The sequence below is a fragment of the Hylobates moloch genome, unplaced genomic scaffold, assembly GCF_009828535.3.
Source record: "Hylobates moloch isolate HMO894 unplaced genomic scaffold, HMol_V3 SCAFFOLD_5, whole genome shotgun sequence".
In the NCBI taxonomy this organism is placed as follows: domain Eukaryota; kingdom Metazoa; phylum Chordata; class Mammalia; order Primates; family Hylobatidae; genus Hylobates; species Hylobates moloch.
This window is the reverse complement of record NW_026652280.1, coordinates 21,248,485-21,271,157: the sequence shown is the minus strand read 5'-3', so window position 1 is coordinate 21,271,157 and position 22,673 is coordinate 21,248,485. Positions and strand designations below refer to the sequence as shown.

Sequence of the window (22,673 nt, the reverse complement as noted above, 5' to 3'; positions counted from 1 at the left end):
GGATTGGGACTGCCCAGCTGCTGTGTGAACTCGCCTGTCACCTCTGCTTCCAGAGGCCTGACTTGTTATTGTGACAAATGGGTGGAGGACTTTGATTTCTGTTTTTTATTAAACACTAAGGTATATTTTGAAATATATGCCTGAAAGATGCTCAAAATGGTGTGACTAATGCATTTTAAAACTGCATTTATTTGACTGAAATGAACCTTAACCTATACTTTAGCCGTAATATGGTGGGAGAATTCTCACATTGGATGACCAGCTAGTTGTCAGTGTTTGACGCTGACACTTTAGTGGAGATCTGGCCCTCCGTGAGCATTGGACTGTCGTGAAGGGCCTGATCTCAACAGCTTCTCTTCTTCTCTTTCCCCGTTTCCTGCATGCTCAGGGACGTGTCCTCAGAGTCGGACAATAACATCAGACAGATCAACCAGGAGGCAGCACACCGGCGCTTCCGCTCCCGCAGGCACATCAGTGAAGACTTGGAGCCTGAGCCCTCGGAGGGCGGGGATGTCCCCGAGGTACGATGTCCCCAGAATGCTGCAAAGCCTGGCAGCTCCTTCTTCCCATGTTCTGCAGCTTGATTTTGTATCATAATTTCCTCTCTCAGTAAACGTTGTTGAGAATATAAAGATTACGGTGACACCACGAATTAATTACCATCTGAATATTAATTTGAAAGTGCCTATAAAAGCCATATTTGACAAGTATATGCGGCTCTATATGATAGAAATGGTAATAACATTATTTTTATTTTTTATTTTTTTCAAGACAGTGTCTTGCTCTGTCGCCCAGGCTGGAGTACAGTGGTGTAATCTCGGCTCACTGCAACCTCCGCCTCCCGGGGTTCAAGCAATTCTCCTGCCTCAGCCTCCCAAGTAGCTGGGATTACAGGCACGCATCGCCACGCCCAGCTAGTTTTTGTATTTTTAGTAGAAATAGGGTTTCACCATGTTGGCTAGGATGGTCTCAATCTCCTGACCTCGTGATCCGCCTGCTGCCTCAGCCTCCTAAAGTGCTGGGGTTACAGGCGCACGCCATCACACCAGCTAATTTTTTTTTTTTTTTGTATTTTTAATAGAGACGGGGTTTCATCATGTTGGCCAGGCTGGTCTTGAACTCCTGACCTCATGATCCACCTGCTTTGGCCTCCCAAAGTGCTGAGATTACAGGCATGAGCCACTGTGTCCAGCCCACATTATTTTTCAGTATGAAAATCTTAAGATATTTTTACTTTGTAATTTATTTTTCACCAGGGTCTTACCATGTCTCATTAAATGACAACTTGTTTTTATCATGGTTGAGCTATTGAATGAGCCCTGTAACTTGTTTGGGTATCATATGCATATTTTTATTGAGTCGCTTTGACACTTGAAAGAGATTTGTTACCATGAAAATATAAATTTAGGTGAATAGAAATGTGTAATTTTCCCTTTAAATAGTTATGGTATGTTACTTAAAACGTTACGAATTAAACAACAAATTAGCCATAATCTTCCATGCTGTCTTATCAGCTTTGTTTACGTACTAAAAATCCATTCTTCTTAGACATTGTGTTAGGAAGATCATTCAGAATGCAGTGATTCAACTTGGAAAAGCAAAAGTAATGATTCCATAATACATTCACTCTAAGTTATTTTATACCGTTGTTTAATTACAGCATATAGCTTCTATGCTGCTCTCACGGTGAATCCTCAGTGGTTAAAAGTAAAAGAAAATCCATGACAATTGTTTATAAACTCCAGAGAAGTGTGTGTGTGTGTTTGGTTTTTTGCCCACACATATTCTACAAGTGCTGGAAATCAGTCACTGTTCAGAGAGGCGGTGTTATAAAGTGGTTAAGAGCACAGCTTCTGTCTGGAACCAGGCCTCTTTGATTCACATCATGGCCCTACCACTTGCTAGATGTTACCTTGGGCAAGTTATTCTCTGCGCCTCAGTTTCCTCATCTGTTAATTGGGGAAGTAGTCATATCTTCCTCGTGATTATTGTGAAGGTTGTGTGCCTCATGAGAGGCACTTAGTAGGTGTTAATTATAGTTATCACCGTAGCTATTGTTGTTAACATGGTTTTGTTGGGGAGCCGGGTGGATCTCCACTTCCTCGTGTTTACCCCAGTGTCTCCTTCTCTGAAAGCCTTGGGAGACCATTTCAGAGGAAGTGAATATCGCTGGAGACTCTCTTGGTCTGGCTCTGCCCCCACCACCAGCTTCCCCAGGATCTCGGACCAGCCCTCAGGAGCTGTCAGAGGAACTGAGCAGAAGGCTTCAGATCACTCCAGACTCCAATGGGGAACAGTTCAGCTCTTTGATTGTAAGTAGTGGCCTTGTTTGAAAGAAAAGCTGAGCAATGTTTTATTGCTTTTTGTTGCTTTAGGAGAATCTTATGTAAATAGTGACCAAGGGTCTTCCAGCTCCCAGCTAACTCTGACATTTTCCAAAGTTCCTCCTTCCCTAGGAGAAGCAGGACTATACTAAAATTAGCCCAAGCAGGTGAGAATCTTTCTTGATTTGGAAGGCAGCTTTGCTCACCTCTATACCACTAACACTTTCTTGGTTTATAAAGAACTCAAAGAAGTAAAACTCCAGGATGTCTGTAATTATTAGCTTTAACCTTGTAGAATTTCTTTCCCAGCCAAAAGGCTCATGAAAATAGTACCTTTATCACAAAGGTAGTATTTCACAGTAACAATTAAAAGCCATCAGGCCTAATCAGTCCTCTTAAGTCACATTCTGCAGGATTTATCATTCTCATTTTGCTGATAAGGGCACAATGCTTAAGTGGCTCATCCAAGGTTTGAATGGGAGATAGAAGACATCTCCTAAGTCCCAGAGTATGAACCCTTGAGAAATGTTGTGAAATTGTGACACTGTCATCAAGGTAGCATTTTAACTTGGGCTCTCAACCATCAGAAACATACTTTCTAGAAGCTTCAGATGGGCCCAATGCCTGAGCCCAGTGGAATCAGTCACAAAGACTTCCATGTTTGACAATACAAAACTGTGCAGAAATAACCCATAGAAAATCCCTGCTTGTGCATAGAATTAAGAGCAAATGAAGTCTCAGTGTTTCTCAAGAAACTGAACTTAAAAATGTACGATAGTAAATGATGGTAGTCACTCCACTGAAAATGGCTTCCTAAAAAAATAGTCATTTCTATGACCATAACAAACATAAATGATAGCACTGCATGCAATGTAAAAGCAAGTAAGTACTCACAAAATTGTTACTTTTTGGTTATGGTGTTTTTATTTTAAAAGACACTATAGGTCTCTATTACATGAGTTGCATTTATCATTCAGTTAATGTGATTTCACATTGAAATTCTGTGACTTTTTCAAAAAGAGATGTGTCACCAAGATGAAAATGTAGTACTAAATGGACAGGATAAAAGAAATTGCATATATATGGGATATTTGAACGGATAAAACTGTTGTTATAGAAACAACATAAACAATGAAGCTTTGTGTTTAAAACCTATAAAACCAAGAAGGTGCCACAGAATCCATAGCAGTAACACACCGTTAGTAAACCAAGTAAACATAGTAATTTTCTTCAGCATTAATCATAAGTTAGCAATTCTAGTTCTTTGAATGGGGAGCTCCTGCGTTTAATTATTCTAGATCTGTGAAATATCCTTAAGACCCAAATACAATATTGTATTATTTTCACATCGTGTTCACTGTTAAATGAGAGTCAAATAGGATATTTCCTTATCGGGATTACCCTGCATTCAAGGGCAAGAACATGAGCTTTGGCTGGGCGCGGTGGCTCATGCTTGTAATCCCAGCACTTTGAGAGGCTGAAGCAGGCAGATCACCTGAGGTCAGGAGCTCAAGACCAGCCTGGCCAACATTGTGAAACCCCGTCTCTACTAAAAATGCAAAACTTAGCCAGGTGTGGTGGGGTGCACCTTTAGTTCCAGCCACTCAGGAGGCCAAGGCACAAAAACTTCTTGAACCCGGGAGGTGGAGGTTGCAGTGAGCCAAGATCACGCCACTGCACTCCAGCCTGAGCAACAGAGTGACACTTTTATTAAAGACTAATTCTTTCACAGTAACCAATGTGGGAAGATGTGAATTGTCCCCCATCCCTACCACAGAGTCTACCATTTACTTATCACAAAATATTAAAAATGAGTAAATACTAGAAACTGATACCATGGATAAACTTGCAGATAAGGAGACTCTGGCTTCTGTGTGTGACCTGCTGCTAATCTTCATTCATATCAATTAGGCTTCATTTAACCACATAGACTAATACAAACAAGTGAGAGGAATATTAGACACTACATACTAGATCTTTTTTTTTTTTAGCTTGATCTCACTATTTTTAATCATTCCTGTCTTTACTACTTGAAGTCCACTTAGAAGCTAAAATTGGCTGAGCATGGAGGCTCACACCTGTAATCCCAGTACTTTGGGAGGCCGAGGTGGGTGAATCACCTGAGGTCAGGAGGTCAAGACCAGGCTGACCAATATGGTGAAACCCCGTCTCTACTAAAAATACAAAAAATTAGCCAGGTGTGGTGGTGGGGGCTTGTAGTCCCAGCTACTCGGGAGGCTGAGACAGGAGAATCCCTGGAACCTGGGAGGCAGAGGTTGCAGTGAGCTGAGATCATGCCACTGCACTCCAGTCTGAGCAATAGAACAAGACTCCATCTCAAAAAAAAAAAAAAAAAAAAAAAGCAGCAGCTAAAATTATAAATACCAGATCTTTCAGAAGTAGGCCAAGATGATGTCTGAGCTCCTCTGAATATAGGATGCAACTGACTCTTTTTCAATTGTAATAATCAATAAATATTGGGTAGCCACATATCACTATTTCTTCCTCTTCTTCCCTCTATTCACATCACATTAAAATTTACCCTGAGGGTGCATCTTAAAGCAAACTACAAGACTGCTAGCTTCTTTCTGTTTGTAAAGCAGCATTAGAATGTTGCAGAGTCCTGTTGAGTCTCCTTTCCGAAAGTTTTGGTCTCCTCTTATTTTTGCCACTAATTCTAAGGACCAATCAAAATTCCAGTCTGCTTAACTGAAAATTAAAGTGGAAGATGACTTTTTTTTCAAGGTCAGAATTCCAGTCTGCTTAACTGAAAATTAAAGTGGAAGATGACTTTTTCAAGGTCAAAATTCCAGTCTGCTTAACTGAAAATTAAAGTGGAAGATGACTTTTTCAAGGATAACTGTCCTTGCTCTGAAAAGATGTTTGATTTAATTACCTTCTAATATCAAAGAGCGGTGAATATGGTTAAGTACTATGTTTGTTAAACCAATGAAAGTTGCTTTTAAGAATATATTTCTTGATGCTTCCTGTCTTTTCCTCTCCTTCCAGCAAAGAGAACCCTCCTCAAGGTTGAGGTCATGCAGCGTCACCGACGCAGTTGCAGAACAGGGCCATCTACCACCGGTAACCCATGCTAATTTCCAGTCATCAGTTGACTTTTTGGGCTTTCATTTACAATTATCTGGGCTGCTGCAAAAAGAGTTTTTCCTGTGTAAATTTATTTACCATATAAATGAGATGTTTTTAAATTTCCTGGCAAATTGCCCTAGGAAAGTGGATTTCCAATACAGAGAACTGTTACTGCCACCCATCTCTAAAATGCTGGAACCTTCATTGCTTTAGTTTTTCACCCAAATTTATACCAATTTTGATTTGCTCACTGAAACTTCTTGGTACATTAGTTAGTAATTCCTTTTACTTTGTTGAGTCACTATAGTTATGCTCCAGTGATTTCTACTTTGAAAACACATTGAGTCCCTTTAACCAGGAAGAACTCTTCTGGGCCACCATCCACATGTTCCTTTCCCTTCCTAATGGACCTGAAGTCTGAACTCTACAGAGCCTCTGTGCCTTCTCTTTAAAGGCAGCTCTGCTCACCAGGAATCGGCTGTAATTCTTTCCAACTCTCTCATCATTTTAATAGCTATCAGCAAATGTAGAAGTGTAGGGGATTTTGTAACATCTGATGTATGTAAAAAGAAATATTCAAGTTGGAAGGCAGACTAGAACTGCCTTGAGAGATGTTTGATGTACACATTAAAAATAAGAAATTTTACATAAATTTGTTTCTTCTTTTGGAGGTGAAAATATGTGGTTTTAATGTGTTCAATTTGATATTTTACCTTGACAGTTTTTGTCTATTGCTACAAAACCTTGATCATTTTTAAGACTAATAATATATTATGTATGAATTTGAAGGGGGAAAAGTGCATTTAAGGTTTTTGAAATCACAGTGTCTTCCCCCTCACGTATGTTTTTTCTTGACTTCAAAGGATATTTTGGCCTAGGTTTTAATTTTTTATGTTTGAGAAAAAATTAATGAGTATACTAGTCAAGGAAGCAGTCAAAATAATAGCATCATTTGTGACTTATACTGGAGAGACTTAATAATAAGCTTGATAAGAGCGTCTTTTCTGGGATGGTTTCAGTACAGGGCCCCCAAAAACAAAACAATCAACTGAGATGGACTGGTGGGATCCTTCTCAATCTCATGATCTGTGATTTTCCTTGAACGAATGGTACTTTCTCTCCTTTTCAAAATCAATGTCAATTTTATTTCCCAAAGAACTCACTTTCCTGGAAACTGGTGATTCCCCCCTCTTTCTTTGTACTTTCTGATGCTGTAAACTCACTGATCACCAGTGGCCTCTTGAGTTTTGAGTGTTGGCAGATTTCAGAATCTGCTAATTATTTGACAATGGCAGGCAAAACCAGACCAGCTTTGCATTTTTCTCTAAGGCAGCTCACTCTTTTGAGGTTGTCATTGTTTACCCAGGTCAAGGATGAGCCACCTTGGGTGGCATAGGAGTCACGCTTCCTTTGTGCTACTGGTCATCAGCGACTGCTGGCTTTGTCTGGACAGGGTGGGTTTCAGGGATTCTGATCTCACGTCACCTGCCTTACAGCGCTGCCACAGCAGTGGTCCCTGATTCAGACAGCAGTGGGTCATCCCCTAAGTTCATTTCACTGATGTAAATTATCATTCACAGCCCAGTGCCCCAGCTGGGAGAGCACGTTCATCAACTGTCACGGGTGGTGAGGAACCAACGGTAATGATCCACTTTATCAGACATCAATGGCAAGAGGCTGTGGGGCAGTTTTAATATTTCATGTAGTGGTGAATATACGCTCTTTTTAAAAATAAGATTAACTCCTTTGTGCTACAGAGCTGCACACATTTCTTATTTTAAGCTTCTCTTTTGGGGATTGTTTAAAGGTACTGGGTGAAATAGAATGATTTGTTTAGTCCCACATAATTTTATTAGGAGTACTATCAGGCTTTGGTTAAGTGCATTTAACTTGACCATTCAGAAGATATTTTTGACTTTTAGTGTTTGTACTCCTGATAAGTTTTTCCATTTCATTAGAATGCTTAGTTAAAATAATTTGGTTGGAAGATCATCAGAGAAGCCATAGGAATTGCATGAGACTGTGTGTGTGATTCCTAGATGTGCCCTGGGCCGTTCTCTTTTCTGTATCTCCCCTACCACATTTTTAACAGGGGGTTAGATTTTTCGTGTCTCCAGAATGCACCAGTGACCCTTTCTCTGCCACCAGGGGCTCTCCTCACACAATGAACAAGTTTCTGTAATTCCAAGGAAGCTTAATTAGGATATATAAGTGATCTAGAAAAATTGATGTTTCTCTAAGCCAACCATCCTTATTCATTATTTTAAATAATTTATGGTATTCCTGTTTGTGGGTGACTTAGATTTGTATTTTAATTGCCTGTTTTCTACGTGATCCCTAAAGCTAGGCTAGCTTATAGTTTATACTTCGCACTGCAATAGCTGTTTAAAGAATTTCCTGGCTGGGCAAGGTGGCTCACGCCTGTAATCCCAGCACTTTGGGAGGCCGAGGCAGGCAGATCACGAGGTCAGGAGATCGAGACCATCCTGGCTAACACGGTGAAACCCTGTCTCTACTAAAAGTACAAAAAATTAGCCGGGCGTGGTGGTGAGTGCCTGTAGTCCCAGCTACTCGGGAGGCTGAGGCAGGAGAATGGTGTGAACCTGAGAGGCAGAGCTTGCGGTGAGCCGAGATCGCACCGCTGCACTCCAGCCTGGGCGACAGAGCGAGACTCTGTCTCAAAAAAAAAAAAAAAAGTCCTTATTGTGTCACCTGTGTTGTATTTTGCTATAACTGCTCATTACTTGTGGATAACTTTACGTACACAATTGCTGATTTTCTAAAAGATGTTGATGACTTCAATTTAATGCTCAGCATTGTACAGAGGAAAATCAAACTGGCAACAGTCAGCCCCGGAACACTCAGCTCAGGTTAAGATAGTAAGCTACAGTGGTTTACATGAGTCGTGTGTTGAGTGAGGCAGCCTCCGGTAGAATTCAAGAAATTCTACATGAACTATTTCCCGCTGTGCACTTGTAATTTCTGTGGGAGTAGTGGAGCTTCGAGGGGGACAAGATCATTTTGTGAAATAATTTTAGTAGAATTCAGTGCTGACGAACATCATCTGTATACCACCTATTTTTGTATTTTGTTGGCCTTGCAACCTGCTTGTAGCTTTGGAGTGTTGTGGTAGCTTATGTAGTAAATGAAGTAGGAGTGGAATCGTTGCAGTACCAGGCTCCATGGCAAGGGTCACCTGGCAGGACAAGGTGACCCCTCTGAATGAGATCCCGGGTGGCACATTAGACTGCCCTTTTCTTGCCTTCTTGCCTGCACTCTCCCCTCCCCGTCACTGAGTTTCAGCATGGGTTGGGTTTTTTCTTTTCACAGGCTTGGCAATATTCATTCCTAAGTGTTTCATCTACTCTGGTAGAGTAGATAGATCTCCCTACCTAGTTGGGTTTGAAAGGATCACATCCATTTCTCTTCTGCTGTATCCTGCATGTTTCTCTTCCACATCCCTTGTCATGAATGCCTTTGACTTCCTGTCTTGCAATTCTGTCTCTTCACCCCGTGTTTCCCTCTTTAGCATCCCCTCTGTTCCTCTGCACGTCACTCACACTGAAGTGTATTGTCCTGGGCTGGAGCCATCGTGGGATTATATCATCTCACTCCCCCTGTGTGCTCTCACAGAAATACGGCTGTGTACGCATACGTACACATTGTGCCACTTTATTTGTTTAAAATGGGATGTCATATATACATTACTCAGCAACTTGTTTTTTTTTTTTTTTTTAACTTATGGTCATTATTCTGGGACATGTTAATAATTACATAATATTCAGTGATGTGAAGGCACTACAATGTTAATTTCCCGACATTCAAGGAATTTCTTCTTCCTCTACCCCGCCCTTTTGACTCCATATGCTGTGCTGAAGTAACCGTCCTGGTATAGCTTTGTTTCTATGATAGTGCTTTCATTCCTGTAGTCTAATAAACAGGCCCTGATTCTCAGCCAAGAAACCACAGCCCTTTGATTTATGGCAAATAAACTCACAGTGGTGTCACTTTCTGGCAGACTAAGCCAGGGCCCTCCCCATGAGATAAAAGGAGAGGGATAGCACAGTCCTTTCAGTCTTCGTTGTATATATTCTAAAAATACACGAGGCCACCAGTACTGGGTCGGTGCAAGTCTTGGCAAATCTGTGATGGTCATTGTCAAAGTGGTTATTTTTAAAAGCATATTGAAACTTCTGCAGTTTACATTCGTGTTCTTTATTTTAATGAAAGAAACAGAGCCACTAGGAAGTTCTAGCTGATGGCTTTTGGGCATCACAAAGCAGTAGTGTATTCATTCTACGATGAAAAGCTGTGAAATGTTAAGCTAAGTCGCAGTTTCTAACTGGTTTGATTACTTTTTTGTTAAGCTAGCATGGAATATGCTCACAAGCATAGAACAGCAGAAGGCTGGTTTTGGCTTCGTGGCGGGCCCTTCCATGGCCTGTCTGTAGAAGCTGAGTCCTGCCCCCCTCAACTAGCCGTGCAGGGTAGGAGGCAGTGTGAGTTACAAATGGAATCATCAGCACAGGTTGTTCTGTGTGGTCATTTGGAGAGAACACTGTAAAGAAACATTTCCAAATTGCCCTCTCACATAAATGTAACTAAATTACAGGTTACCAGTTCAGTTTTCAATAGAAGAGAATGAGCATTTTAATCAAATTCAGTGTTCTGTACTACACTCCTAATTTTCCACAAACTGATTAGTGCTGTTCACTGTGGCTGTATGAAAGTAACCTGTATGGCCGGGTGCAGTGGCTCACACCAGTAATCGCAGCACTTTGGGAGGCCGAAGCGGGTGGATCAACTGAAGTCAGCAGTTCGAGACCAGCCTGACCAACATGGTGAAACCGTGCCTCTACTAAAAATACAAAAATTAGCTGGGCAGGGTGGCGCATGCCTATAATCCCAGCTACTCGGGAGGCTGAGGCAGGAGAATCACTTGAACCTGGGAGGCGGAGGTTGCAGTGAGCCAAGATTGTGCCACTGTAGTCCAGCCTGGGCGACAGAGTGATACTCTGTCTCAAAAAAAAAAAAAAAAAAAAAAAAGGAAAAAAACAAAGTAACCTGGTTGCTAGAATTCATACAGCTTTAGGATTCAGTTCTGAGATGATCTATGACACATCCATGTGCTTTCAGTTTATCAGTTGCCTCCTAGAGATTCAGTAACTGCAAAAATACCCTTAAGGTTTCCAGAGCTAAGGTTTCCAGAGCTGAGTTTTCCAGGGGCGGGGCCGGGGGGAGGGAGGAGTTATGGGAGGGAAGGGACTTGGGAGAGGGGGAAGTGGATCACCAGAAGGGTGGAAGGGGAGGGCTCTGGGCAGAGGGACCTGAGAAGGTAACACATTCCATTTAGTATTTCATTGATTGTATAAACAATAGTAGGTCAAAACTTGATCGCATATACTTTGCCAGAGATACTAATTGACCAGGAACTTAGGTTACAACTTAGCTCAGCAGGGGAGTCCATTGAAGTGCCCGGATCCACGTAGCTCTTTGTGTTGGCATCACTGCTAGAGGAGGAGGGGAGGAAGGAGCTTCACTCAGGCTGCGATGTTCATTGATGTTTAATATTCATGAAAGGATTAAGTCAGTGTTGATGTTTCTTCTGCTCCTGCTGAGTCTCCACACCTGGATCCAGAATGCTGTATGATCCGAGTCTTTGTGTCTTTATAAACTATCTTTATGGAGCTTTAGGACTTCATCTCAGGAAATATTAAGGAAATGGTTGCTGCATTTTTAGCAGAAAGTTTTCTTACACATAATCTAAAATCAGCTGCTTCATGATCTTACCCAGGTGATCTTTCTCTGAATTGTGCTTTTAAGCCTGTGAGGTTAACATATTGCTTCTCTGTGGATGGGGTTTCCAAATTACCCGGCAGTGTCCTTGTTGGTGCTTTCTCTAATTTGAGATCCTGGAGTCCACCAAGGAACTCCAGGTGACCATCTTCACCAAGACACATTGCTGGTAGTGCAAGGAAAAGGTGGCATAAGCACAGGAAGAAGTTGGGTTCAGAGGAAATTTGTATCCTCAGCCTAATAACAAGAAAACGACACCTGCTAAAATATCTGGAGGGACAGGAGAAGATCCTGGCTAGAGACAGGAGTACTCTAAAAGAAGCAGCTTCCTTTTGTAACCTCACATGAGAGGTTATTCCTAAGGCATGGGCTCCTATACTTTTAGATTCTCCTAGGAGCCGTGGTATAGCTGTGGTCGGCTTCTGGTTTCTGAGCTTTTCCCCACTTAGAGCTCTTTCACAGGCACAGATATTACATGCATCGCCTATGCATTCAAGCCCTCCTGGGACAGCCCTCATCTCCAGCATCAGTCCCAGTGCCTCCATACATCATCAACACATCCTTGTTTTTCAGTGTTTCTCCATCCACACTGCATTTCTTAGACTGCTTCTCAGGGATCTTCTTGTGATCAAATGTGGACTGTCTAAATACAGTCACTCTACGCTGGACAGGTCTCTAAACCCAAAAACTGCTGAGCTGTGTTCCCTTCAAGGAAACACACTCCTATCAGCAGACTTGGGTGCACACAGCCTCGGGTATGAGGCTGGGTGCTGGGAGAGTTCCTGAGCTGGGGCACACAGATGTCCTGGGTGGTCCTCCAGATTATATGCTACTGTGTGACCATCAGTATCCTAGAGAAGGGGCTCTGTGTTGGGATTTTAAAATTTTGCCCCAAAAGCTCCAGTGTTAGGGTCCTAAGCTGATGGAGGAATTTAGGACTAAGCTAGAACAGCACCCCATGGGAGCTACATCGAGGAGAAACTCAGAGCATCCCTCTCATACACAGTGACACTGGACAATTTGAAATACCTTTAAGCTCTACCTGGTTTGGCAGTGGAATTTAGTAGCTAGAACAGATGATAATGTTTTTCCCTTTCCCTATGTTCACCTTAGCAGCAACTCTTTACGTTTAAGACTACAGAGTCTTAGAACCAAGTTCTGTAAGAATTTGGACTCTGCAACTGTATGGGGTTCATTTCACATTAGATTTGAAGCTATTGGAAATCTATTGCTGTTTTACAGACACTTGTAAGCATTTTCTGTATAAATAGAACTAATTAACTTTGTCTAGAGAAAATAATTATCTGGGTGTACCTTACTTTATTAAACTGATCAGAAAACAAATGCAAGGTATTAAATAATAATGATTTCTTGCACAAACAGCCATCAGTGGCCTATGTACATACCACGCCGGGTCTGCCTTCAGGCTGGGAAGAAAGAAAAGATGCTAAGGGGCGCACATACTATGTCAATCATAACAATCGAACCACAACTTGGACTCGACCTATCATGCAGGTACGAAGATCGCCATCCAACTTAAAACCACAAGCCATAGAAGCCGAATTGTACATGGCCAACCTCCTTTCCTGGTGTTTATGTATTGTTCTGAAAGACCCATATTTGTAAAAGCTTTCTCACAAAGAAAATGCATTACTTTAAATACAATAATAGCCTAAGGAAGAATTTGCTTTTCAAATCAGTTTATCACTGAATATATTTTAAAAATGTGACATGAAAGATATTTTCAAAGTAAGAGCCTATTGCAGTGTGTAGCTTCTTCCCTGCCCGGCCCCCACTTTAATCCGAGGCTAGTTTTTATGCTGGGCTAGTGATTCATTTTTATTTCCCTTGAATGTGTTTCCCCATCCTTTCCCCCATCATTATGTTTAATTATTTCCTCCACGCTTTAAATAGGCCAGACCTCTTATTATTGCTGTTTGCGTTGTTGTTTGGGTTCGCGCTCCTAATCACACACACGGAGATCCTCCTATGAAGCTAACTTGTTTTTGCCTCCAAAATAGCTTGCAGAAGATGGTGCATCCGGATCAGCCACAAACAGTAACAACCATCTAATCGAGCCTCAGATCCGCCGGCCTCGTAGCCTCAGCTCGCCAACAGTAACTTTATCTGCCCCGCTGGAGGTGAGATGGCTACCTCATCTAACTGGACTCACTCTGTCCTGTGACTCCCATTCTTTCTTCTCTCTTAACTCTGCCTTTAGTTTCGCAGCCACCTCCTCTCTCTGATCAGTCGTTGTGTTGGTGGTGAAGGGTGTTCTTGTGCAGCCTTTCCACCTGCTTCTCTGTCTCGCCCAGTTAACATTCCTGGACTCTCACCTGATTCTCATTCTCATTTGGCTAAGGCCGTGGTGACTTGTGCTGGACGTGGGCACTCTCTTTTCAGGACTTCCACCGTTCTTGTTGTGTTTCGCTTCTTTTTGCCTGTTACCTCATTAGAATTGCATAGTCCCTCTTTCAAATACGAAGTGCTGATATTGAGTTTTTAAACATAGCTATTGCTTTGATCATTTGTTTTTCTTTCAACTGTAGGGTCTTTCATTCTATGGGCATACATGTTTCTGATGCATATTCGCATCTCTGCATCATGGCTGGGCATCTGCTTGTGCTCTCTGTCGTGTTTGTATTGTTTTGGTGCCATCCTTTAACATCACAAATGTCAGAATTAGAGAAGCCAAAGAGCAATGTTTGAGGTCCTAAGCTTGACTGTGTCTTAGAGACAGCTGTGGGCTTCTCCATGCCCTGGGTCCAGATGCTGATAAGTGAGGATGGATGCTGTCTCTTCCACACTCTCATATGAATGTCATGGGTAACAACTGTGAGATTCCAGATCGTTGTCTTTATTGATGTATCTTTTTTCTTTTTTGTGCTCTAAAACTTGCCAATCTGTTCTTCGTTAGACTGTGAGCTCATTAAGAGCAAGGGCATGTTTTCTCCACTCTGTAAAATCTCCATCCATAATGCTTAGTACAGAACAGTATTTTTGGTACATACTGAGTAGCTACCAAAGGATGGTGGTTATAAATACTTAATATTGTTGTGTGTTTATCCAACAGAGAAAATGTAAAGTTAGATTGATTTAAAAGTAAATGAATGACAGAAAACAGGTTTTGGGGATCTTCCCTCTTGTCCATCTCCAAAGAGAAGCCTTCTACAATACCCAGGTACATTTTGGCACATTGGAATCGCACTTGCTAAGGAGTTCTAATCCTCATTGTTATTCTTTAGGGTGCCAAGGACTCACCCGTACGTCGGGCTGTGAAAGACACCCTTTCCAACCCACAGTCCCCACAGCCATCACCTTACAACTCCCCCAAACCACAACACAAAGTCACACAGAGCTTCTTGCCACCCGGCTGGGAAATGAGGATAGCGCCAAACGGCCGGCCCTTCTTCATTGATCATAACACAAAGACTACAACCTGGGTAAGGCTGCTGTTTTTATTTGGCTCCGTTTTCATCATGAAGTCTGGCATTAATTCCTTGATTTCCTTACTCTGTGTTTGTAGTTCTTGCAGAGGAGTTGGATTGACTGTAAAGGGTGTCTCCAGAGGGTCTCCTCAGCCTGCATCTGGCCCCTGCACAAATGGGCGGGTGGGAGTGGGTGGGCACAGGCTGGTAGCTGTCTTTGGTATTGGTGCTGGGACTGCCTTTTCTCCTGGGAAGCTCTAGTTTAGACAGTTCACCATGCTGGATGGAAAGGTACTGCTCTGTGCTGTTAAGATTTTGTTAATTGATTCTGTCTCACAAAGTAATCTCACTAGGAGTTATAATCATTTTCAGATAATTTTTTCTTTTGTCAGTTTCTTTTTGCACTTTCATTGGCATTACCTACCTTCTTTTGATTTGTCGCTTTAGTTTTTACTGTTCACATAGATCAGTATTCACACGTCTGAGGCACGTTTTCATGCCGTTGATCATGGGGTAGGGGACGTACTGAGTGACTTTGGTTGTAAATCTGATAGCTCCTTTTTGTGATCGTTTTGTCAAAATTGATTTTTCTTACCATGCAACTCTTTCACGTACTCCTGAATTGTACCCGAGAAAGAATCTGTACATTGTATTATCTTAAACAAAATGAGATTAATCAAAGGCGAATATGCATATCTTTGTATTTCTCTGTCAGTTCTTTATTTCTTTACTGAATCAGTGGGTGGCTTTTTCAGTGTAGTATATGGTTCTTTTAAAAGTCAGTTGGTATTTTTCTGCTATATAATCTCCATACCTGTAATTAAACTGAAATTGGTTCCCTTATTTCTGGCTATTTTTGATGCTGCAGATGGTTTTTGTTCCTGTTATGTCCCCATCGAATTGTCTAGCTAGAGTTAACCCAAGAGTTTAACTTGGTCCTACTATTATCTGTGCTACTTGCTCAAAACTGATGTTATGGGAATGCTGGTTGAGTTTTGGTGATTGTCATTGGCCCTAGCTCTTTGGTCTTGGACCAACAATAAACATACACCATTAATTCCCATTTCTAGTGATGGACATTAAGTATGTCCATTTGATAGACCAGCAGCCTTATATTCAAGAACAAGCCCTGCTCAAGGGGATTTGGGCTGTCATTTTATGCCTTGCCCATTGTGTGGTGTCAGTTCAGTCCAGCAGGTCTAAAGAGCGTGCTCCTAGAATCCTTTGAACCGTGGGACATTGTGTCTTCAAGGGCATTCTTGGCATTTGGGGCAGGGACATTTGTGCCTTCAGTTGCAGACCATTTAACAAACTTGGCTCCTGCCACCAGGTGCTAATGGTCACCATTACCCCCACCCCAACATAGTGACGACCAGAAATGCCCTACACATTTCAAAACAGCCCTAAGTGAGAACCACTCTGAGAGCTCTTTCTATTTTGAAGTAAGGGAATGGCCTGCCAAGAGAATTTCTCATTTAGATCTGGTAACATTCATTTGGTAAACTGATAACTGCTTCTAAGGCATATAATAACATGTAGATTTGACTCCCCTACTAGTCTGAAGATAATGTTACAGATTTGCAGACAAGCCAAGAGTAAGAGACGGGCAGCTCATTGGAAAATATAGTAATGGAGTTCTTTTTTTTATGTCTTTTTCCTTATTACCATGGAACCCCTGGCTGTCCTGCCAGTGTTCTCATTTACTATAGCACTGCTGTAATTTCAAGTCCTTAGCCAGAAACAGGCTCCAGAAATAAGGGCTAACGAACATAAAAGTAGATGGATTAGTGTAAGGAGCCACTGTGGCTTGCCAACATAAGCTATGATTTTAGTAATTTCAACTAGCTTGGTAATCAAATCCCCTAACCTTTTCACAGCCTTTCAAGCTACAACAGCAGTGTAATTGCAGCTGGGCAGATTGTATTTTAAATTAAACAGCACTCGCTTTATTTATTGCTTGCAACATTACTGAATGACACCCATTTTTAATTTCCAGTTGTCCCTTTTTACCCAGATACTTGTTATTGACTAATTTACTGATTTAAAATTATAATCTCTTAGAACAACATTTTGTTGCTGCTACTAGTGTGGGAAATCCTCAAGGTAACAACTGGAAATTCCACAAGTTACTCCCCTTCTTAAGCGAATTCAGATGTGCTGACACAGCTGTGTTACCACTTCTAAACAAAGGCCTAGGCAGGATTCTCCCTGCGGAAGACACACTCTAAATTGCCTGTTCATTTTGACAAAAGATGAAGAGCCGGAGGGAAGCATGAAGATAATTTGCAGCTTAAAAATCTGTTTTGAGTTGGTTTTAGGGTTTGCTTTGTTTTTTATTTTTGAAAGAGGAAGAGAACAAATGAGAGAACAGCATAGCTATTCTTAGATTTGAGCATTAGAGTAGAAAAAGGAAAAAAAACTGGTAGGACAGGTTGAAAATGATGAAAATAACACTCCTTCCCCCATCAGCCTGGGCACTGTTGATTCTGACACCACCCAGAAGCCTGAAAAGTATCAGGACATTTCCCTTCTATACACTGAGAAATTTAAAAATTTATTGAAATATGTCATGAAACATGACCTTTTACACACACACACAGATATGAAGGCAGTATGCCATCAGTATTTGGATAAAGTTTAGCCTCATTCTCTTTTTTTTTTAATTTTTTTTTTTAATTTTTGAGATGGAGTCTCACTCTTGCCCAGGCTGGAGTGTAACGGCATAATCTCAGCTCACTGCAACCTCTGTCTTTGCCTCACCTCTGATACTGGATTACAGGCACACCCACCACACCCACTAATTTTGTATTTTTTTTTTTTTTTTTTTTCCATGTTGGCCAGGCTGGTCTCGAACTCCTGACCTCAAGTGATCCTGCCTCCTCAGCCTCCCAAAGTGCTGGGATTATGGGCATGAGACACCCTGCTGGGCCAAGTTTAGCCTCATTCAAACAAACAGACAAAGATTGGCTTTGTTCCCCGCGTGGGTCAGGCCTTTCGGGGAATGCATGCCGGAGACCAGGGGCTTGGGAGGGATGTGCCAAGGAGGGATGTTCCATCCTCAGCAGCTCAGAGCCCATGTATACGGGTTGAGTATCCCAAGTTTAAAGATTCAGAATCCAAAATGATCCAAAGTCTGAAACCTTGTGAGCACTGACATGACACTCAAGCAATAAATGCTTATTGGAGCATTTCAGATTCTCAGATTAGGCATGCTGAACCGGTAAGTATAACTGCAAATATTTTGAAATTCAAAGCCCCTCTGGTCCCAAGCATTATGGGTGAGGGATGCTCAATGCATATTAGTGTATTTGTGCCTTTCACAAGATGAAGCATGGGCTTATTTTTGTAGCAAGAAAAATTATACCCTAGTTAAGTTGCAGGTTTGTTTTCCATCCAAGTTCAAACTAATGAAACTTATTATTCTAGGCGTGGTTGCTGGTCTCTTCCAGGATGGGAAAGATAAAGAAAAAAGGCACATTTTTTTTTAATCCCTGTGTTTTATATATTTTGAATTAGGAAAGCCCTTTTTAAAAAGATACTGCTCTTTGCATCCTGTTTAAAAACACTTTGAACTTGATAGAGGGAAGCAATTTTATATTACACGTGAAAGAGTTCCCGTATGAAACTGAAGAAAGGAAGAAACAACCAAGCACACTTTATGCATTGGATCATTTATTTTCATCGCATCGGAGACCTCGTTAGTATTCCACTTTCTTATCAGCTCTGAAGTTGTCCATAGCTAATAGAGAGCCTTGACCGCCACTTCATGTGCCCTGGCAACTAAGGAGAGATGCCTCCCTCCTTGAGTGGCTCGGTGGGAGTCAGGGTTCGGGGGTGACCACTAGCCTTAGCCCTCAGAGCTGATTCATGGCAGCTGCTGCCATTTTCATTATTTTTGATAATATTATAAGCCTCAAGGCCTCTGGCCCTCACAGTCTATGAAGTCCGGGTTTCCATGCAAGGCCGCTTTAGCAGACCTTTGAAATTCGGTTGACTTTATACTTCATGCTCTGCCCCTCACTGCCTCCTTGACACTTTTCTCTAATTTCAGCTTCTTTTCACGCCCCCAGCCCCCCCTTTAAATCACCAGCCTTTTACCAACAGGTAAAAGCTGATTGTCTTTCACGGTAGCCTACGTGTGATTCCAAGGTCAGGCTGGCCTTGTGTGTAGCATTCAGAAGCCCTGCCCTCTTTCATGTAATAGCAGTCCTCAGCTTTCTCTAAACCTGGCATGGTCATAGGCTAGGTGGAAGCCCAAGGGTCCCCCCAGGTTGTGGCATTACCTGGTCCAGATCAGAGTTATCATTGAGTGGGTAGCTTTTGAGAAATTCAGTGATTTCAGTTTTTCCTCTGTCTGTACTTAACCAGTCACAAATGTTTACCAGATTATCAGCTTTTTGGACCTTCTCAATCCTAAATCAGCTTAGCATATTTCTTTATGTTCTGTGTATGTCAGTGTACTGCAGAATACTGGATTATTTTGTGCCTCTGCTTAACCTTTTAAACATATATATTGGGTTCAGGGTCAGTATGCATCACAAACTGCTAACAGGATTTCTTTCTTCATTTAAAAGTTCGCCTAGCTAGCAAGAAGCAAAGGCTGATTTTTGTTGTTCGTGGTCTTTTTTGATTCTTGCCAATTCTCAAGATCTATGATTATGATTCAGTGATACTATGACTTATACGGTTGACTTGGGAAGCAGAAAAATCTAGTAATTTGGCAGCAGCAAAGGCCCTATTATAAAATTGAATGAAGCTGATATCAAATGTCTTCACAGTTTACTTTTTTTAATCATAAGCTTATTTGGTTGATAGTGTGTTTTTCTGAGTGTAAAGATATGGATTCTCCTTTCTGTGTTTTTGGAGGCAAGACTCACTGCGTCACCCAGGCTGGAGTACAATGGCACAATCACAGTTTACGGCTCACTGCAGCCTTGACCTCCTAGGCTCAGGTGATCCTCCCACCTCAGCCTTTCAGGTAGCTAAGGCAGGCATACACCACCACACTCAGCTAACTTTTTGTGTTTTTTTGCAGAGAACGGTTTTGCTTTGTTGCCCAGGATGGTCTTGAACTCCTGGACTCAAGCAGTCCTCCCGCCTTGGCCTCCCAAAGTGCTGAGATTACAAGTGTGAGCCACTGCATCTGGCCTTACACTGCATTTCTTTTTCTTTTTCTTTTTCTTTTTTTCTTTTTTTTGAGACGGAGTCTCACTCTGTTGCCCAGCCTGGAGTTCAGTGGCACAATCTCGGCTCACTGCAACCTCTACCTTCTGGGTTCAAGCAATTCTCCTACCTCAGCCTCCCGAGTAGCTGGGAGTACAGGCACACACCACCACACCCGGGTAATTTTTGTATTTTTAGTAGGAACGGAGTTTCACTATGTTGGCCAGGCTGGTCTCAAACTCCTGACCTCCTCAGCCTCCCAAAGTGCTGGGATTACAGGCATGAGCCATCGTGCCCGGCCTACACTGCATTTTAACTGGGTCTACATAAGTGAGAGTCAGCTCCTGGACTCTGGGTCATAATCTTTGGGCAACTTCTTGTTCTCTCTGAAACTCCATTTCCTCATCTAAAGAAACAGGCCTGGTCGGGCGCGGTGGCTCACGCCTGTAATCCCAGCACTTTGGGAGGCCGAGGCGGGCGGATCACGAGGTCAGGAGATCGAGACCATCCTGGTTAACACGGTGAAACCCCGTCTCTACTAAAAATACAAAGAATTAGCCGGGCGCAGTGGTGGGCGCCTGTAGTCCCAGCTACTCGGGGGGCTGAGGCAGGAGAATGGCGTGAACCCGGGAGGCGGAGCTTGCAGTGAGCTGAGATTGTACCACTGCACTCCGGGTTGGGCGAAAGAGCGAGACCCTGTCTCAAAAAAAGAAAAAAAAGAAACAGGCCATGTGCCCAACCTCCTACCAAGGGTCTGTTGAAAGATCTTACATCTGACCATGCCTCGTAAATCACGCAGCCTGACCCAGGATGTCAGAGTACATATTTCTCTTTTGTTGATTCTCTGTGGTATCTTATGAAGCTTATGCTTTAAGAAAAAATTTTTGTAAACTTTTAAATATTAAGACATAAATGAGAACTTAATCTGCAGAACTTGGTCAAGAATCTCAGTAAAGTCGTATCATAACTTTGTGAGTTTGCCTGATGAAAGCAACTCTCCCTGGAGTAGCCACGTGACTTCACAGACCAGATTCACATTCTCTGCTGAGTTCAGAAGGAGTGGAGGGGAACACAAGTGCTGGAGGCGGGTGTGGCAGGGAGGCCTATTCCCTAACGTGTTAGGCTGGTTCCCCTCACCGGGAGCTTGGGACCCATGGAGAGATTTCGAAACCATTGTCCCCACTCCCTCTTTGTGCCACATTCACTGGCACCCTCCATTCTGGTTTCCCTAGTAACATCACTGCTGGGACTCTCTTCCCCTTCCCCTTCTCAAGGTCCCAGGGAAATGGTTAACCTTTCATGTAAATATTCTTACTCTCCTCTTTCCACCAAGCACAAGAAGGAAGAGTACAGTCTGTCTCGAGAGACAGTGAGCCAGGCTTCCTGTACAAAGCAGAGATGGGACCCATCTCACGCTCCAGGCATGGACAGCCTGGTTGCCTTGAAACAAACAGCTCAAGAAGAAAAGCACCCAGTAACTGCACACAGATACTTCCACTTAGCATCTACTGTCTTTTACATTTTTCTTGCAGGAAGATCCACGTTTGAAATTTCCAGTACATATGCGGTCAAAGACATCTTTAAACCCCAATGACCTTGGCCCCCTTCCTGTGAGTACACTGGAGACACATGGAATGGTCTGAAAATGTGTGTTCCTTTATCCGCTCAATGTTGATGGAGAGGTCCTGTGGACCTTCTGTATCTCCAGGCTTTGTGGATTTCATTGGTTTGTGTTTCTTAACAGAATTGGGTGTTCAGCTGAATTGTAATCGTACATTATAGTTCATGTGATATCCAGTACTTATGAAAGAGGTTTCTGAATTGCTAGCTTCTAGCAGAAGATAGACCTTGTACACAGGATGTTCAAGAGACATTCTCTGCAGGTGACAATTTAAGTGGCACTCATTTATTTTGTAACTTAGCAACCACTGAGTTCCAGTCATATTGCTGATTAAGTCATCAGAACAAAAATAATGAAAATAGTATGGGAGAAGAAGGTCTAATTAATCATAGAACGTTTCTATAAGTCATTTAACCTGCAGATTTTTAAAGTTTTTTTCTCCCTTGTTGGTGACGGCTCAGTAGGAGTTGAGCTGTATACTTAAAATTGGATTTTGAATGAAACCTTCACATACATCCTCCTCAACAACTCACTCTCAGTTTGAACAAGCCATAGGGGGTGACAGGGCAGTGGTTGGACTCCAAGGCCATTTTTAAATGGGAATTTTTGTTGTTGTTTTCCAAGTGTAAGAACCTTTTTGTTGCCTGGTATATTAGGGCAACATTTGAGGCTGCGAAGGTTAAGGTTCAATCATTATTCATGAGGTTATACAGGTATCCCACACCAAATCTGTTTGGTTCCTGGGTTAAAATAGAAAGAACCAGAGAGTGAGTTTAGAAAACAAAAGAAAGCATTTTTTCCTGAATCTCTTGGATTCCTGAGGTTCAGATAGCAAATATGGATAGTTCAGATAATGAGGGCATACCAGCTTTATCTTGAAAAAATTCTCCAAACCTGTTTAGTTCCTGAGCTTGATGCAAAAGTTCGTGGCAGGTAATACCAGTATTAGATCATCAACTGCCTGGACAACACAAATACAGTTAACCGTGTCTAACATTTTTATATTAACCCCCCTTCCCTTCCTTTAGTAGTCAGTATTTATTTAATTAAATGGTACTCAACTTCAAATTCCACTGTTCCATGGAATGTTGCAGTTTCCCTTTGAAGCTTTTGAGCTAGCAGCCCATTTCTGGTTCTTCATACAGTCAGCACATCTGAGACCTGAGCATGTGATAAAGCATGTTGCTAGACATTGTCAAGAGTTAACTTGAAATGTTCATATTTCGTTCACGCTCAATGCATAAATGTACC

General features: G+C 42.1%; 1 protein-coding gene across 11 annotated transcripts in view; it reads left to right on the top strand.

The window, feature by feature from the left end:
* Positions 1-22,673, top strand: part of NEDD4L (NEDD4 like E3 ubiquitin protein ligase) — a 359,974-nt gene that overhangs the window by 290,621 nt on the left and 46,680 nt on the right. For 7 of the 11 annotated variants that reach the window (XM_032152178.2, XM_058438299.1, XM_058438297.1 and 4 more), the window contains 8 exons: positions 389-521; positions 2,136-2,312; positions 5,334-5,408; positions 6,995-7,054; positions 12,594-12,725; positions 13,232-13,351; positions 14,456-14,653; positions 21,334-21,411. In XM_032152178.2, coding sequence (XP_032008069.1) covers positions 389-521; positions 2,136-2,312; positions 5,334-5,408; positions 6,995-7,054; positions 12,594-12,725; positions 13,232-13,351; positions 14,456-14,653; positions 21,334-21,411 — 973 coding nt within the window. The remainder of the gene's footprint in view (positions 1-388; positions 522-2,135; positions 2,313-5,333; positions 5,409-6,994; positions 7,055-12,593; positions 12,726-13,231; positions 13,352-14,455; positions 14,654-21,333; positions 21,412-22,673) is intronic. The other 4 variants (XM_032152182.2, XM_032152181.3, XM_032152185.3 and 1 more) reach the window with 3 other exon arrangements.